The sequence below is a fragment of the Dendrobium catenatum genome, unplaced genomic scaffold (assembly GCF_001605985.2).
Source record: "Dendrobium catenatum unplaced genomic scaffold, ASM160598v2 fragScaff_scaffold_292, whole genome shotgun sequence".
Lineage (NCBI taxonomy): Eukaryota > Viridiplantae > Streptophyta > Magnoliopsida > Asparagales > Orchidaceae > Dendrobium > Dendrobium catenatum.
The window spans coordinates 372898-389967 of NW_021318754.1; the positions used below are offsets into that span (position 1 = coordinate 372898).

The 17070-nt window shown below is 36.2% G+C and overlaps 3 protein-coding genes across 3 annotated transcripts; 2 read left to right on the forward strand and 1 right to left on the reverse strand.

Moving 5' to 3' along the window:
• Positions 1-8083: 8083 nt before the first annotated feature.
• Positions 8084-9384, forward strand: LOC110105111. The gene has a single exon (XM_020834483.2). The coding sequence runs from the start codon at positions 8572-8574 to the stop codon at positions 9382-9384; it is 813 nt and encodes a 270-aa protein (XP_020690142.1). The 5' UTR covers positions 8084-8571.
• A 771-nt stretch (positions 9385-10155) lies between these two features.
• On the reverse strand, positions 10156-12140 carry LOC110105120 (V-type proton ATPase subunit e1). The gene is made up of 3 exons (XM_020834492.2): positions 11872-12140; positions 10730-10777; positions 10156-10503 (listed from the first exon to the last, which is right to left on the reverse strand). Exons 1-3 carry the CDS (start codon positions 11967-11969, stop codon positions 10437-10439), a joined length of 213 nt encoding a protein of 70 aa, XP_020690151.2. The 5' UTR covers positions 11970-12140; the 3' UTR covers positions 10156-10436.
• A 3743-nt stretch (positions 12141-15883) lies between these two features.
• LOC110105109 lies at positions 15884-16593 on the forward strand. Its single transcript, XM_020834482.2, has one exon. The coding sequence runs from the start codon at positions 15892-15894 to the stop codon at positions 16591-16593; it is 702 nt and encodes a 233-aa protein (XP_020690141.1). The 5' UTR covers positions 15884-15891.
• Positions 16594-17070: the final 477 nt, after the last annotated feature.

The following is a 17070-nucleotide window of genomic DNA, read 5'->3' on the forward strand; positions in this document are numbered from 1 at the left end:
ACACTTATTTAATAAGATAATATTGTAAATCTAATACCTGAATTAAAAATGACATCATAACACAAAATTAGAGTAATATTATAAGACATAAATGATAAAAACCATCAATTGATCTATAATGATTATAATGTAATAATCCTCTTTATGAAAAATAATAATAGGAATTACATACATACCACAAAATTTATATATATTTACACATCAACACATTTTTTATTTAATATTTAATTATATAACACTTTAATGCCTAAATCACATCAAAACATATGCATGAAACTATGTATTTTTATTTAAATGAGCTAAAATTAGTGGTATTTTTATGTGATTTAAAAATTTAAGCTTTATTTAAGTAAAATAAAGATTTTGACATCTTGGTGTTAAATATGTAAATTTATAAGAATTTTGTAGTGCTTAAATAAATCCTCAAAATAATAATGAATCATAACATATGCATAAATGCACTAAACATATGAGGAACATATTACAAATATAAAAAATAATGCACTCACAAAGAATGATATGTTTATCCTTTAATAAATAAAAGCTACTTATCATGAAACATACAACACAAAAGTTTAACACTCGTTAAAATCTAATAAAAATAACACAGCTGTCAACATAATAGTCCTAAAATATAATAAGAACTCTAAGTCAATCACATATACATAACTAATAGTTGCATCTAAGACTTCATTTGTCCTAACTTTCTTTCCACTTTCTAAAGCAACTTTTTAGCACCAAAAATTTCTTGTTTAAGAAAATTTTATACTAGAAAGCTGTTTTAGAAAGCAGAAAAAAATTATCCCAAACGAAGCCTAAGTCAACATAAGTTGTCATATAATCAACCTAGACTAATTACTAATATAAAACTAAACTCGTAATTATAAATTTAATTAGGTAATCTATTTCTATGAGTCACCAAATCAAAACGTAAATCTATGATTAGAGGAATTGAAATAATGAAAATGATGAACAAAGATTTTGGGATTTTGAGTAGTCAGTAGGTAATTAAAAACAAGACTTGATAGCGAATAAATGACCATAATTGGGTGTGGAAAACAATAAATTACAATCCACAAGTAATTGCAGAAATATCTAACGAAATATACTACCAAACTAATAATTTCTCGCAAGATTTATTTCCCTATGTGCGTGAGATTTCATGAACACAATTGTGATGAGCACCGCATAGTAAAATGCATTATATACATCATGTTTCAGTTTTACAAAGATGGTTCCCTCAGTTAGACAGCAGAACAAACCTCCAAACAACAACAACATCAATCTTTTATCTCACTATGTGGGGTCGGTTACATGAATCTTTTTCTCCACTGCGCCTTATTAAAAGTTAAATTCTCATTTAAATCTAGTAAAGAAAGGTCTACCTCTATTTTTCTTAGCATAAGTCAAATCTAATACATCTACTTTCCTAATTAGGTCATCGGAAGGCCGCCGGTTTATGTGACCAAACCATCTAAGAAGACTCCCTCTATTCTTATCTTCCACTGGAGCTACTCCAACCTTTCACATATATGCTCATTTCATATCATGTCTATAAGAGTAAATATACGCATCCACTTGAGCATCCTCATCTCTGCAACACTTAACTTAATATTATGTTTCTCTTTTAATGACAAACATTATGCCCCATAAAGCATTGCAGGTCTAACCACCATCTTATAGAATTTTCTCTTAAGTTTGAGGGGGGCTTTTCTATTACACAATAAGTCGGATGCGAATCTACTTCAACCATCCAACTTGAATTCTACTAATAATATCCCCATCTATTTCACCATCACTCTGAATAATAGACTCAATATATTTAAAATGTATACTCTTATTAATGACTTGATCACCCAAAATCACAATCCCTCACAGAACAAAACTCTAGTGAGATAAAAACAATAATCGCTGGAAAAACTAACCCATCACCATATAATGCATTCAGTTAGACAGCACAACAAACGAAATTTATTCAAAGACATAGACTTTAATACAGTTAGCCAAAAAATACAAAAAATAGAAAGAAGACCAATGTAAAGAAAATCCTCAAAACTGTCAGCAACTAAATCTGCTAAGAGTTTTCAATTGAGTTAGATGCATTCACTGATACAGCAGTGGACATAGTCATACTTAAATCTTTGTAATCTCTGCAGACGTGAGCTGTATTTGAAGAACTTTAAGAATAATTATAGGAATTTCGCAGCTCATCTTCATATGTTGGTTGGGAGCTTTGACTGCTAAGCAAAGAAAGAGTGAATGGAGATGTGGGCGGTGGTTTCATAGGGGACTTAGGTTCCAGCCTTGCATATGTGATGAGCGTATAAGTTTGCCTTAATTGGCCTAATTTAAGCCTAAATGTCCCAAAAAAATATTTATAGGATTTGAATTTTCAGTTTTAGTTCATTACTAATTTAGAATAGAATGAAATCCTATCTATAGAACATGATGTGGTTTTAATTGTTTCTTTGGTTTGTTATTTCCTTTTACAGCTCTTACACAGGTTATAAATAGTATGAAAGAAGAAGTATCATTCTTAATTCTTCTTAAATATAAGAGAGGGCAAGTAGGATTCCTTGGCTCGATTGAGAGTAAAAAAAAGGCAGATAGTGAGAAAAGTATAGTAAAGATCAACGTAGCTTTTAAGCATGGCGAGGCTGTTACCTTGGCTCTTGAGCGTCTTGACCATCGTTCTCCTGCTGCTCACCTGTTCTGCAGCTTCTTCTGTCCCTGACGTTCCATCTGATCCCTGTTGCAAACCACCCTCAGGCGGCGACAAGCCACCAAAGGTGCCGCCGATGTCCACCACTTACTATAAGGAGCCACATCCTCCGTTTGCTTCGGTATCTTATGGGGTAGCCGGAGAAGTCAATGGAAATAGGAAGCTGCTTCTGTAATTCATTGTCATTGGCTTTTGCATGTCCACTATCATATATTTGCTTCTGTTCTAATTAATTTTATATCTGATAAATAAATAAAAATGAAGCTTTGATGACAAGGTCATGAGTTTCATGCATGGAGTGAAATAAAATAAGGAAAATCAAGATTTTTTTAATTTATCTCATAATCGAAATTCGATGAAATCGTTTGTAAAAATATCTTTTGATGCTTAGATTTGTCAACAAAATTTTTAAAATGTTTTGTAAGAGTTTTTTTTTTTCTTTTTAAATCCTTGAATGAGTATTGGTCGATGATTTCTGCATAGTATTACTTTGCACTAAAAATTCATACAAAAATTAGATATACGAATATTACATTAAATCCTTAAATCAAGTTGTATGCCCGAGGGGCGACTTCGGTTTGAGGAGAAAAAACTTGAAATAAGAGAGGGAGAGGGGCTCGGGATAAAATAGGGTCTTTTTATGAAGAAATTTTCAACATGTTTTCCGTCGGAAATTAAGTAACATTTATATCAAAAAATCCATAGGTAATCACTGATAGAATTTCCGACAACAAAATTCCGCCGGAAATTACTAATGGAATTTTCAAAGGAAAAATATATGCCGGTAATTTCCTACGGATTTTCCAGTGGAAAAATTCTTCTAGAAACTTCGACAATTTTTTCTACAGAAATTTCACCCATAATTTTTTTACAGAACTTCCGACAAAAATTCTAACGTAGCCGAAAATTTCATTGGTATTCCATGAATTTCCTATGATGTTTGATTTTCCTTAACTCCTGAGTTGATCAAGGTTCTTATAATTTGGTAGGTTAGCCTATCTCCACTTTTTATTTAGGTTAGCCTATTTCAAGAGTATGGTATAACACTATTGCCTGAGTACTTGTCAATAATATATGCAAGATTACATGTGATGCTCATGAACATATCTCATGTAGGAGCTGATAATTAAATTAGTGACAAATAATTCCATAAAGAATTATCAAGGGATTCTTTTTTTGTCAAAAATAAATAGGGTCTTCATGAGAAGTGGGAAAAACTAATAGAACCACCACTTTCAATTCATTTTGGAGAAGAAGATATACTAAGAATTCTTGATATTCCTCATATTAAACAAATTAAGTACTAGCTACATAATATCAATTCGTGGATGAAGAAAAAATATTTGAAGTTGATTTTTTTAGCTCATCTAAAAAAATCTCATGCAATTCTGTTGAAGAAATATGATAAAAATAAAAAAGTAAATATCCAAGCTTCAAAAATTTTATTTAAACGCACTTCACAAAATTGTGAGAGAGGCAAAGATGGAACACCATCCATAAATAAAGTCTACTACTCTACTGGTCCAAAGACCATAACAAATGATCATGAAAAGATAATGAATGTTCTTGTCCTTCTTCAAATCCACTTGATGTCTATTCATAAAATTCACGTATTCTAGAGGAAGTGTTGAAACATATATGTACTAGACTTTCATTTGTAAATATAATTCATATATTTTTTAAAGATGTTGAAAAAAGTAAATATTGATGAGTTGGATGTAATCACGAGTGATTGTAATAAAGAACTTATGAATATCAAATATCTTCAAGAAAAATACAAACAAAGGTATACTACTAATGCCAAAGAAGAAATGGCCCTAGAAGGTTAATTATCGAGTTATTGAATTGAGTTATCAACTATGTTAACCTCTATTTCTATACAATGTCTAAAGACTGATCGTTCTAGATATGAGTTAGTGGAAGGGCAAGTAGATAAGAGAACTTTTGAAGAGGATGATACAATAATACAAGTGTGATGCCCTAGGATCTAATGAAATGTTGAAATACCTAAACGTCTAATTACCTAACTCACATGTCCCGATGTCTATTTATAACTTCATTTTCGCTTATGCCGCTATTTTTTACCTCCCACGCCATATATAGTGAGGGCAGAGTCCCTCTCACATCAGCATAGACAAATTGGGCTAGAATAGTACATACAATATTACATAACCTCTCACATCAACTTTCATCAAGTGGGGATATAATTCCTCCCACATCTGCACTAGGCATATGAGACCATGATAGTAATGATAGTACATATAGTGTTACATAACCTCATACACCTGCTTTCAACAAATGGGGTCATAATCTCTTCCACATCTGCACTAAACAGATGAGGGAAGAATATAACATTTAAGCCACTGGTCAAACATCAGAGAGTGCACTTTTCTACATATTAGAATTTCTCTAATGCCATGCTATGAACAATGTAAATGCAATTACAAGAGTAAATGAATTGTACTTTACCATGCAATATATATGTAATGCATAAATTGCAAATAAAAGCCATGGTGCTTGTGAAATATGTTATCCACTAAATTTATCCGATCAATTTCCAACTTGAGAAAAATATTTATATAAATATTTTAAGACATTTATATAACTACTGTGATTGCTAGAAAAATCTCAATCAAGTCATATCCTCAGAAATTTGTATAGGCAAAACCATCTGATGAAAATTCAAAATTTTATAGTCAAAATGTTCAAAGCAGAGAATGCAACAATATATAAAAAGTTAAATGGTGAAAACTTTTTAAAATTTGAGAAAAATGCATTCCAATCCATAACATTTTATACAATAGCAAAAATTAAAATCAAAGAAATGTTCAGAAGTCTACCTTATGCTCTATAATAACCTTAACTGGCCCGATGAACGAAACTCAAGCTTTAGCCTTCAAATTCTCTCTCTTCCTCTCCCCTCTTCTTTCCTCCCCTTCTCCTTCGTAAAAACCCAAACTCTTAATTATCTATATATTGTATACTTTGGTTTAAGGGCCTCATGATTTTGTCTTGTTGGTATAACTTCCAAGGAGGTTACCCATCACAAGATTTCTCTTGGATGAACACGCTTAACTGCGGAGTTTCTTATTGAAATTCCAACCATTACACCAAAAGGTGCCTAGATGTTTAAGAATTTAATTTATTTTTACTTAAAGGGTTTCACAATCTTTCCCACATAAGTAACTGACATCCTCATGAATATCTTTAGCTCATAATCATCTACCAGGAAGATAGGATTCTAGAGGCGATCCCTAAAAGTTCAATTGGTGACTCCAGCCACGTAGCACTTTATCCCATACAAGATCAAGAGGTGGCTCCCATAGCGTAGCATTTTGTCTTGTATGACACTTAGTTCCCAACTTTTGGCTTACAAGAGGATGACTCAAAATCACATTCAAGAAGTTCGTAATCATATATTTAATGTAAAGGTGAAGTACTTAAAATGCTAATGACTTGAAGAATATTTTATTTAGGGCTTTCTAAAAAGAGCTCATTGGTGCATTATAAGACTGGAGTTAACATAGATGGTCTTACACCAAGCCAGGTACTCAGGTGTATGAAAACTTTCCCTGAACACGGGATATAGATGCTGATGCAAAAAGTGGACCATCCTCTCGTGATATTAGTAGAAGATACACAGATTATATTATTCAGTTCATATTTCTATGCTTTATTTTTCCTTCATATATAAATTTGGTCAATCTTTTGACATGTTTGTGAATGTAATTTTAATCAAGCTCCTTCCTAAGGAGTGTCATGAGGTATTCCATTTGAAATTTTATCTCCCTTAGCCTATTAGGATGGGATGCATTCTCCAACATTAATGTGTGATAGAAGATACTGAAAAAAATTCACCAAAGATTTTTGACCTATCAATGATTATTTGGTAGAGTGTTACTCGATGGTCTTAACTTATGCATAAGAGATTGATTCCAATCACCTTATGATCGATTGAACTTTTATTGGGATGGAGCTAACGCCATTTGTATCTCAAATCAAAGATAAAAATTGGCCTACTTTAGACCATATATGATATATGCCCTTTCAAGATACTGGACATAACTATGCTCATTCAGTAGAAGTTTAACCAGGGATCACATATGAACCTTTTATAAATTATATTTATTTGGAGTTATTAATATTATTTCCAAAGATTTTTAGCATTCAAAATTCGAAGTAGAATCTTCTCATCTAAATCTTTATGTTTAAATGTTCCTAATTTGACCATGAAATCCACTACATTAGGTCCTTCCTATATGGGCGAACGTTTATTGCATTAACATCCTTTCCAAGCAGCTATAAGACTTCTTAAATATAGATCTCCAACAAAGATAGGTCGGGCTCTCACCCTTCAATTGATGTAAAGAGTTGCTCTCCAGTGGTAAGAAGGACTTATAAATGAATCCGCATCACATATTTCTAGAAGAAGATCAAGATAATAATGGAGCTTTTTCTCAGTACTAACCACATCAAATGATTTGACCCTAGGGTTTGGGACACAAATCTCAACAAGAATAATTGCTTTTATGCTAAAAAATATAGATTATAAGGTGTTTCTCCTATTATAATTTTTGGCATAGTACAATAAACTCATAGTACTTTGGAAAGCTCTTCAGCTAATTACATTCCATTCTTTTCAAAGTGTGTATTTAATCCTTTGAGAATAATTTGATTTGTCAATTTTGTTTGTACATTTGTTTGCGAATGTGCGACACTCATGTGAACTAATTAAATATGAAGATTTTTCTAAAAATATATAAATATTTTTTCAACGAATTGAATTTTATTGTTTTAAATGATCTTTATGGAACGGCAAAAGCTGCAAATGATGTTTTCATATGAACGATTATATCTAAAAAAGACTTAGCAAGTGTTCCCAGTATTATAATCCCGTCTTCTATAATTGTGGAGAAAAGTGAATTTTTATAACATCAAATATATGATGAATCATTTTAATTGGGCTAGGCTGCATGAATTTTTTTTCTAGATTTTTCATGTAGCTTTTCTACTATTTACCTATGTTCGTGCAGATTTCATGAAAACCTATGACATAAAACTCTCCATCATCACAAGTTTTCTAGCACACATTTAAACTTAGTGCAAATCATATCATGATTTCTCCAAAAAAAAATTTCTATTAAGTGCATAAACTTAACTAGATCTAACACAAAGATTGACAAAATTGACTATGAACTTTTGACTCAAGTCAAAAGCTAAATGGCTGATTTCTACTCACTTGAACTCGATCCCATAACAATATATTAGGGTATCTGCTTTCACAAAAAAAATTTCTGAAGCTGAAGTAGCTCCATAAGTAGTAGCATTAGGTGGAATCGCAGGCAATTTTACTGCAGCCATTCTTTTGGCTATTTCATCAAACAGCTGGTGCTCAGTTCTTAATCTACAGATGATCGTGATGAACTCGATCATTGGTGGTGTTTCCATACGCATTATTAATGTGTAAACTATTATTTATGGATCCTACAAAAAACAAGATGAAAAAAGATTTTTTATGTATTTTTTTCAATATTCTGTTTCCCACAACATGAGCAAATTGCGCATCACAGCCGTGCGGGTGAATTAATTTGTCCCTGCCTACAAGAACATCAAGTACAAGGTGTAATTAAGCTACCTGAGGCCAGTAGCAAGATCCACATCCCAAGCTCTAATCAATGTCGATAATGCCTGGGCAGACCACGCTGTAAAGATTCTTGATGCCTCCCCTCCCAAATCTCTCGCATTGTCATCCACAATTTACCACAACCCTATATATAAGCATGTCAAGAGATCATCTTCCTTAGAACCCCTGCAGCTCATCCTGCAATAGCCAATCTCATCGACCAAGCATGGCCTATCAAGCTTTCAACCTTCGATCAATCAGCTTTCCATTTAGATCCCGCCCTGCCACCCTCCGAGTGGAAGAAGAACTCGACAAGGTCAGGACTTGTGCCGCTTCCTCAACTACAGAGTCAGTTTGCGACGGGTTAAGAGGGCTCGGAGAAGTCTACGAAGAAATCGATGAGCTTCTCCGGCAACCCGGAAACCAACAATCCTTCTCCCATCCGAATCATAGGAAATGGGTGGAGAAGGAACTCGACCTCTCTCTCCAGCTGCTAGATCTCAGCGGTGCCATTAGGGACGGTCTGTCGGCCACGACGGCCCATCTCCAAGACATTCAACTCTCCATTCGGAGAAAAGATTGCTCCAATGCAAAGATCAAAGCTTTTCATCATGTTTCGATTAGTTTTCGCTCAACGAAGAAAAACATCGCGAATTCGTTGAGATCGTTGCAGAAACAGACGGAGAACGGCAGAAAGATCACGTCTTGCTCAGGCGTTGCGGCAATGTTGGTAGAGGCGAGGGAGATTTCTGTTTCCCTCTTTGGATCCGCTTATTCTTTGTTGACGGAGGCGACGGGGAAGCCGAAGGCCAGCAGGTGGTCGTCGTTTGTGACCAGGCAGCTGCATCACAAGAAGGTGGCTTGCGGTGTGCATGAGGTTGAAAGTGAAGGGGAATCATTGGTAGCTCTCCTCAGCAGCATTCAAAAGCTGGATTTTGAATTGGAATCTCTTTTCAGGAGATTGATACGAAATAGAGTCTCTCTCCTCAACGTCCTTAGCTTTAACCGTTCAAACTGTGAAAAGATGAAATTTAATTAAAGAACTTCCTAATCATGCTCAATATGTAATCTTTGTTAATTAAATTATAATAAGTAATTCACACTGAACGCAGGTTGGGAGTTTTAAAAATCAACTATAGTTTTATTTTGAACAGCTTTTCATTATTTTTTAAAACGATTTGTTAGCATAAAATTTTTATTTTTTACTAAAAAAAATTATTTTAAGAAGTAGTGAGAAATTCGTCATGATCATAAAAAAATTAAAATATCCTTGAATAAATATTTATACTAATTTCAACTATTAATTTTTTTAGCTGATAAATTTTAATCTATCTTTATTATGTCATATTAATTAAATAAAAGATTTAAGCTTAAAACATTCATGTAATATTGAATAAAACATAGATCTCACAATTTTATTTAAAATAAAAAATAAAACCATAGCCATTAGAGGGTAATATATTTTTACTCAGGCTGAACTATAGGGTGATTCAAATTCACTCACAAAATATTTTATCTTTGAAACATAGTCGTCCAAACACCCTAATTTTAAAAACCACTGTATTTTTGTTATTAAAATAGAAGCATAAAATTAAGTGTTGCAGAGATAATGATGCTCAAACAGATAAGTGAATTTGCATTTAGAGACAAAATGCAATATACGCATATACCTGAAAAGGTCGGAATTTCTTCAGTGGCAGATAAGATTAGAGTGAATCGTCTTAAAAAGTTTGGTCACATAAAATGTCAGCCTTCACTCCATTAAAAGAGCAGATGTAATAGATCTAGCATAAGTTAAGAAATATAGAGGTATACCTAAAAGACTTGATTAAAGAGAGATAAGATTTCCATGACATCCAATTATTCAGTCCAAGAAACAACAGGACAACAAACCATAGGTTTGCATTATATGAAATTTGAACTTCATAATTTATGAAAGAATACAATGCTTGCTTAGTAAACATAGAAACTAGCATCAAATGTACCACAGGTTACACGAAACCTTCATTAAAACCTCTGTTCTACTAAGACTGTATGGAGATCATGCAACAAAGATGATAAGAGAAAGCTGCTGCCCCAAGATAAGCAAAGTCACTCGCCTTCACTGAGGATGGGAACAATCAACGGGTTCATCTGTGCAATGTACACAATCGCCCACCTAACAGTTGAAAGCCATGATAAGAAAACAAGGAAATTTTTTTCATGGCAGAAGCCATATATAAAGTTCAATTCCAACAAAAAATGGCAAACCATTACTAATTCTAAAAAGAATATTATTGGGTCTTTGTGCTCCTGTAAGTGGAAGCACTACGGAAAACTTGCAAAGATCATAAATCAATGTAGTAAGGAGTTCAATAAGGTACTGATGAGATTTGAGAGCTTACATCATCCAACAGCATATTGTAGCAGTAATTATCAACGTCGAATGAAACCTGGATCAAAAAAATGTATTCTGAATTAGAAATGGCCGCTATAAGTTTACTTGAGTCCTATTAAGAATTAAATTCTAATCTAAATCTAATAACGAAAGGTCATTTCTAATATTTTCTAATTTAGTCTTTTTAGGTCTACCTCTAGCTTTCTTAACATAAGTCAAATCTACTACATCTACTTTCCTAATCGGGTCAACGGGAGGCCGCCATTTTATGTGATCAAACCATTTAGGCGGTTATCTAGTCATTCAAGTTTGTACTGTTCTTTTTCTCTACTATCTCTTGCAGCCTTCATAGTCTTTCATATGTCAGAGCATAACTTTCATAGGGTTACAACTCACACAATAAAAAAAAAGTATGAAAAAATGCAAAAAAGAAAAAAAAAAGACTCAGTGGGGTTCAAAATGCCTCGGCGCTGTACAAAAAGTTTTTCAAGGGCTTCACCCTCAAACCCCCGAGCAGGAGGCATGCTATCCCTACGACCCCCAACAAGCTCCTCATCAAGCTCCACCGATGGAATTGAAATATAAGTTAACAGCAAACTCCACAAAGAACTAACAAATCAAAGAAAATACTTGTGATTCTGATTAAGCTATAATTCTAGCAACTAATTTCAGACTGACCTTGCAGATTTATGATTCAATCAAACACAAGCAACTTGTGAATCACTGCAATGATGAAAACATTACTTATATTCTAACTTCATTGTCACAACAAAGCGACTGAACTTCCGATAACATTTTCCTTACCTACTTAAGAGCGTGCAACAGTTAAAATTCAGGTGCAACAATATCTGTCTCATAAGAGCAACAATTACATTGTTTTTCCAACCACATAACCCCAAGGAACCGCAAAGAAGCCATATGGATCAGATTTCAGACCTTCCTCATATCAATATGCCATAAATCCAAAAGACACGAATTCCCCACACAAGAAAGGAAAAGAGAATGCTAACTTAAGAAAGCACAAATCCAAACAGATTTCAAACTCCAAGAACCCTAAAATTTTATAAAATCTACGGCGTTCACATACCAGCGTGTGGAATCAACAGTTGTATGAGATAAATGCGAAGAATATAGAGGATTAAGCGTTACAAATTAGTGGAGGGGCCTCGGTTGAGGCAGAGGCTGACGGAGAGAGAGGCCACAACGCCGGCGATGAGAAAGATAAAGGTCGTATCCAAGAATCCCATGGCGATAAAGATGTCGATCTCTCTGTTTCAGCGATGTCTCAAGATCCGACGGCAGTAAGATTGTTGGGAGAAAATCAACAAAAAACAAATATTTTTCTCTGTTTGCATAAAAGATCGGGAGAGAGGGCCTTCATAGTGCAAGGGTTCCCAAATTCTTTTATCTCATAAGTGTCATTGCTGTCTTAAATTTTAATATTTATCGTATTAACACCGAAATCTTTATATCAAATAAAATATATTACTAATATTCATTGTTTTATAATTAAATATTCATTTTTTTCTGATATAATTTAAACATTAAAATATTATATAGATAAATTTGAAAGTTTTTATATTTACTAAATATATAAATACAAAAAATAGGTTGCATGTATGTAAATCTTCCTATCCTAAGATAAATTATTTTCTATGCATTAAATCTATATATTGTTGTGTATCAAAACATTCATCTGTCTTTGTACGAAGATCTAACACACATGAACAGAGATAAGAGAGACAAGTGCAACAATTATAAGAGACATCAAATTTTTTAAATGGAAAAGCTCAAGAAAGGGAAAGCTCACAGGGCGTGACCTAGTCAAAATGATTCCACTAGTATTTGTCATTGATTACAAATGCCTTCCTCCGAGGAAGGTGTTGCCTCAATGTAGCAAATATACATCATATTAAGTAAATTACTTGATCATAGTAGGAAGAATCCAATAACATGAGAGTTGTTCTCAAGAGAACGTTGGCTAGTTTGTACCGAGATTGTAGTAAGGCAACTAAGGTTGAGGATCGTAGTTAGGAGACTGAGGTTGAGGATTGTAGCTAGCGATTGAGGTTTCAGGGACCATAGTCAATGAATGGAGGAGGCCAGAAGTACTGTAATGATGATTGAGGTCTAAAGGACTATAGTTGGTGACGAAAGTCGGAGGGACCGTAATCAATGAGTGATGAAGGTTACAAGGATTGTAGTCGAGTGACGGGTCTGAAGGATAGTATTTGACGACAGACAAATGTTGGAGAGACGTTAATTAGGTGACTGAAGTCGAAGGACCATAGTAGGGCCATTGTAGTTGGGGGGGCTATAGTGGGGGCGGTGATCAAAGGGATCACAATCTGGCAAAAGAGGTTGAAGGATCGTAGTCGGCTAGTGAAGTAGGTCGGAGAGATCATAGTTGGACGACAGAGCTTGGAACGACCGTAGTCGTGAGACAGTGGTTGGAAGGATCATATTCAACAGGACTATGGTAGGAGGGACCGTAGTCAAGCTACGAATATCGAAGGATCGTAGTTGGTTGGCGATGGAGGTCGGAGGAACCATTGTCATGTGATAAAGGTCAAAAGAACGTAGTCAGGTCGGGTGATAACTGAGGTCGCAGGAACCTCAAGCGATGTAGGTCGGGTAATACCTCCAAATTTAGTATTCAGTTGAACCTGTTCTGATATAATTTGAAGATATAAATGCTTCAATTTCTATATTTTGAACTCTTTTGCATGTGTTTGAAATTGTTTTGTGTATGAAAAAGACATGTATGTGTTTTGAAGTGAATTCTACGAAAAGTGAATTTATTTGTGCATGCTAAATTTTTTACAACATTGAGATATAAAACACACATTCTATCGATTCAAAATTTCTAACACACACACACACACACACATATATATATATATATATATATATGTCGTCCATTCAAACCACTCCCAATTCGCCCCTGATCTCACGCCTATTTACGGGCTATGCCACTCCAGAAAAACTATAAATAGAGCTCTCATTCTACACAAAGGGGACTCAAGTGAAGAGAGAGAAGAAGAAGAGAATGAGGAGAAGGAAGAAGCTCCTCCTCGACCGCCGCCTGAAGACGTCGGAACTCTGCCGGATTTTCGGGAGAACGCCAGAATTCTGCCTAACTTCCATGGGATGTGGAAATTCTTCTCAATTTACAGCAGAGTTCCCTCCTGACGCCAAAACTCCGCCCAAGTGAAGCCTGATTTCTTCTCTGCCACCAACAGACGTCGGACTTCTACCCGACGCCGGACCTTCACTCTTCGCCAAGTTTATACCCGACGCCGGACTTCTATGGTTATCGGACTTCGCTGGACGTCTATGCGAAGATGGATTTCTTTTCATTGTTGGACTTCTACCTGACGCTGTCCTTCTGATCTTCGTCGTCGGACTACAGTCTTCCGACCTCCGTCGCCCGCCAACTACGGTTCTCCTGACTCACGTCGCCCGCCGACTACAGTCTTTCCGACCTCTGTCGCCCGCCAACTACGGTCCTCCTGACTTACGTCGCCCGTCGACTACAATCTTTTAGACCTCCGTCGCCAGCCGACTACGGTCCTCCTGACTTATGTCGCCCACCGACTACAAGCCTTCCGACCTCCGTCGCCAGCCGACTACGATCCTCTTGACTTACATCGCCCACTGACTACAGTCTTTCCGACATCCGTCGCCAGCTGACTACGGTCCTCCTGACTTATGTCGCCCGCCGACTACAGTCTTTCCGACCTCCATCGCTCGCCTACTACGGTTCTCCTGACTCACGTCGCCCGCCGACTACAGTCTTTCCCACCTCTGTCGCCCGCCGACTACAGTCCTCCCTACCAAACGAACATATCAATAGTGATTCTTTGTATTCATATCATGTAATATACTCTATAAAATGTACAACAAGCTAAGGCCTTCTCCCAAGGAAGGGCCTCATTTGTAATCGACTGCAATACTAGTAGATTCATTCAAACTGGGCTAGGCCCCGTAGTTTTTCCCCCTTTTCAGGGGTTTTCCACGTAAAAATCTTGGTGTCTCATAAATGCTTGACCCTCTCTCTTATCTGATTGAGTGCCGGATTTTCTTACAACGCTAAGACGATAAACTTTATATTTCTCTACAGCCGCGAATACTCCTGGACGCAACAATATATATATATATACACACATACACTTTTTTTTCTTTTCTTTTCTAACTCACACTCTTTTTAAAATGTTATTATATTTCTCTCTTTCATAATAAATAAACTAGCTTGTAATCTTTTTTAAACTCATAGAACTAAACCCGAACTCTTTCTCAAATTTGATTATTTAGTCAAGCTCAAATTCAAATTGGTTGCACCTTCAATGGACTTCTAAATGTCTTGCCTTAATATTATTCAATCACATCAAACCAATTGAGCAAATGAGTCACATCAAGCGTTGTGATCCCAATCCAAAACTGCACGAATTTAAGTGCAAAATAGAACCTGGCTGGAATTTTCTTGGATCCATTTCATCACTTTGCTTTTCCTAATGGGCCAAACCACTCTCACGAACCAAGAAGAAAAAAAATTAATGAAATATATTAAATAACATACAAATAAATAACGCCAAAACTTAAAATAAAAAAATGATGAAATATACTCTAACGAATTTCCACTTTTACATTTATTAGTTTTTTATTCTACTGCCAAAATACAAAATAGTGTTATGCATCATTAAATAAATAAAAATTCTTATATTTTGAATTTCATATAACTTGTATGGTCTTACTGCTAAGTTTGGATGATTATATCTTAGGAGTTCCAATATATTGTGCATTGAATGATATGACACGTCAAAATTAACCTTTGGACGCATTTGGACACCTTACTTAATAATTTCTTCTCTAGGGGTCGTACTAGTGGTACTACTATAGATTTCTGTCCTGATTTTTCTAGCCTGTAACATTATTTAATAGTGAGCGTAGCAATATTAAATGCATACACAAATCGTGTTGATAGATACTTTAAAAGTTTATAATTACTAAAATCTGATATTAGATTTTTATTAATTTATAGCTATAAAAGCAACTTCCCAGAGCCAGCCCAAGCTGCCATGAGAAAAATCCACGTGATTTCCCATCACACGTTGCCATGCAATATAATCTACCCTCTTCAGCTTCTAAACCACTCGATCCTCCGCCGCCATGTCTGAGGAAAAGAGAAACTCCGAGCTCGAATTAGTGGTCACGGTCCTCTCCGCTGAGTCCCTCAAGCTCCCCTCCTCCCTACTCCTACCTCGCCACCGCCCCCGTCCTTACGTCATCCTTTCCACCGCCTCCGCCAGCAGCAGCGGAGCCGATGTCCGACAGTGGCCGCCGCCGCCGCCGCAGATCCACGTCACGCATGTCGATGAGAAAGGCGGGAAAAATCCCACGTGGAACGACACAGTTCGCATCTCGGTGGACCCAGCTTTTTGTCTGCCTCGCCGCCGCCGCTGCAGCGGTGGCTGGGAAGAGGAGGAGGATGACAGCGCAGCTATCCACATCAGCGTGTTGTCGAAGCGGAGATTCATGGACCCCACAGAGCTGGGATGGTGTCAAATACTGCCTTGCCACGTTGTCGATGGGCTTCGGCCGCCGGGTTTGCCTCGAAGGTTGAGCTATGCGTTGCGGTCGGGCCCGCATGGTGGGCTGCAAGGGCTGATTCACTTGAGCGTGCGATTGGTTGGTTCCGTCGAACGGATAGCTCCGCCTCCGCCGCCACCATCGACGGTGGTGGCGCCACCGTCGGAAGAGGAAGGGTGGTGCCAGGTGGCGATAGGGATACCGGTGAGGACCGCATTTTCCGGTGGAAGAAGGGGGCGTGGGGTGGACGTGGGGGTTTTGGTGGACACGTGGTGCGAATGAATTGGTTTTGACTTATCGTGGAAAAATAGTGCAAGTTTGACTTGCCTTCAATAGCAGGAAAAATTATTATGGGGGGACACAGGACATCGTAGGCAAATTCGAGCACCCCATGTCATTCCTTTGCTATGTATCATTGTTTGTGTATACGTTGTGTACCAGCTGACGTGGTGCACTCTTATTCCCCTTTTAGACCGTCCAGTGTCCACACAGAATTATTTCACAGATAGCTGACGTCATTCTATTGGTTGAGAGTTTTGACTATCAATAAAGAGATATTAAATTCAACCTTATATATATGATATATGTGTGAGTTTATTTTAATTAATGTTGATATGTCATCAAAAAATTATATTGATCGGACGCGAATCTCGAGGCAAAAATAAAGTTGGAAACTTCAAAAATTAAATTTGGGATAATCTGAACTCCGATTTCAGCAAACTTATAGTCGAACTGATTGTCTCGGAAATATGAACCCAA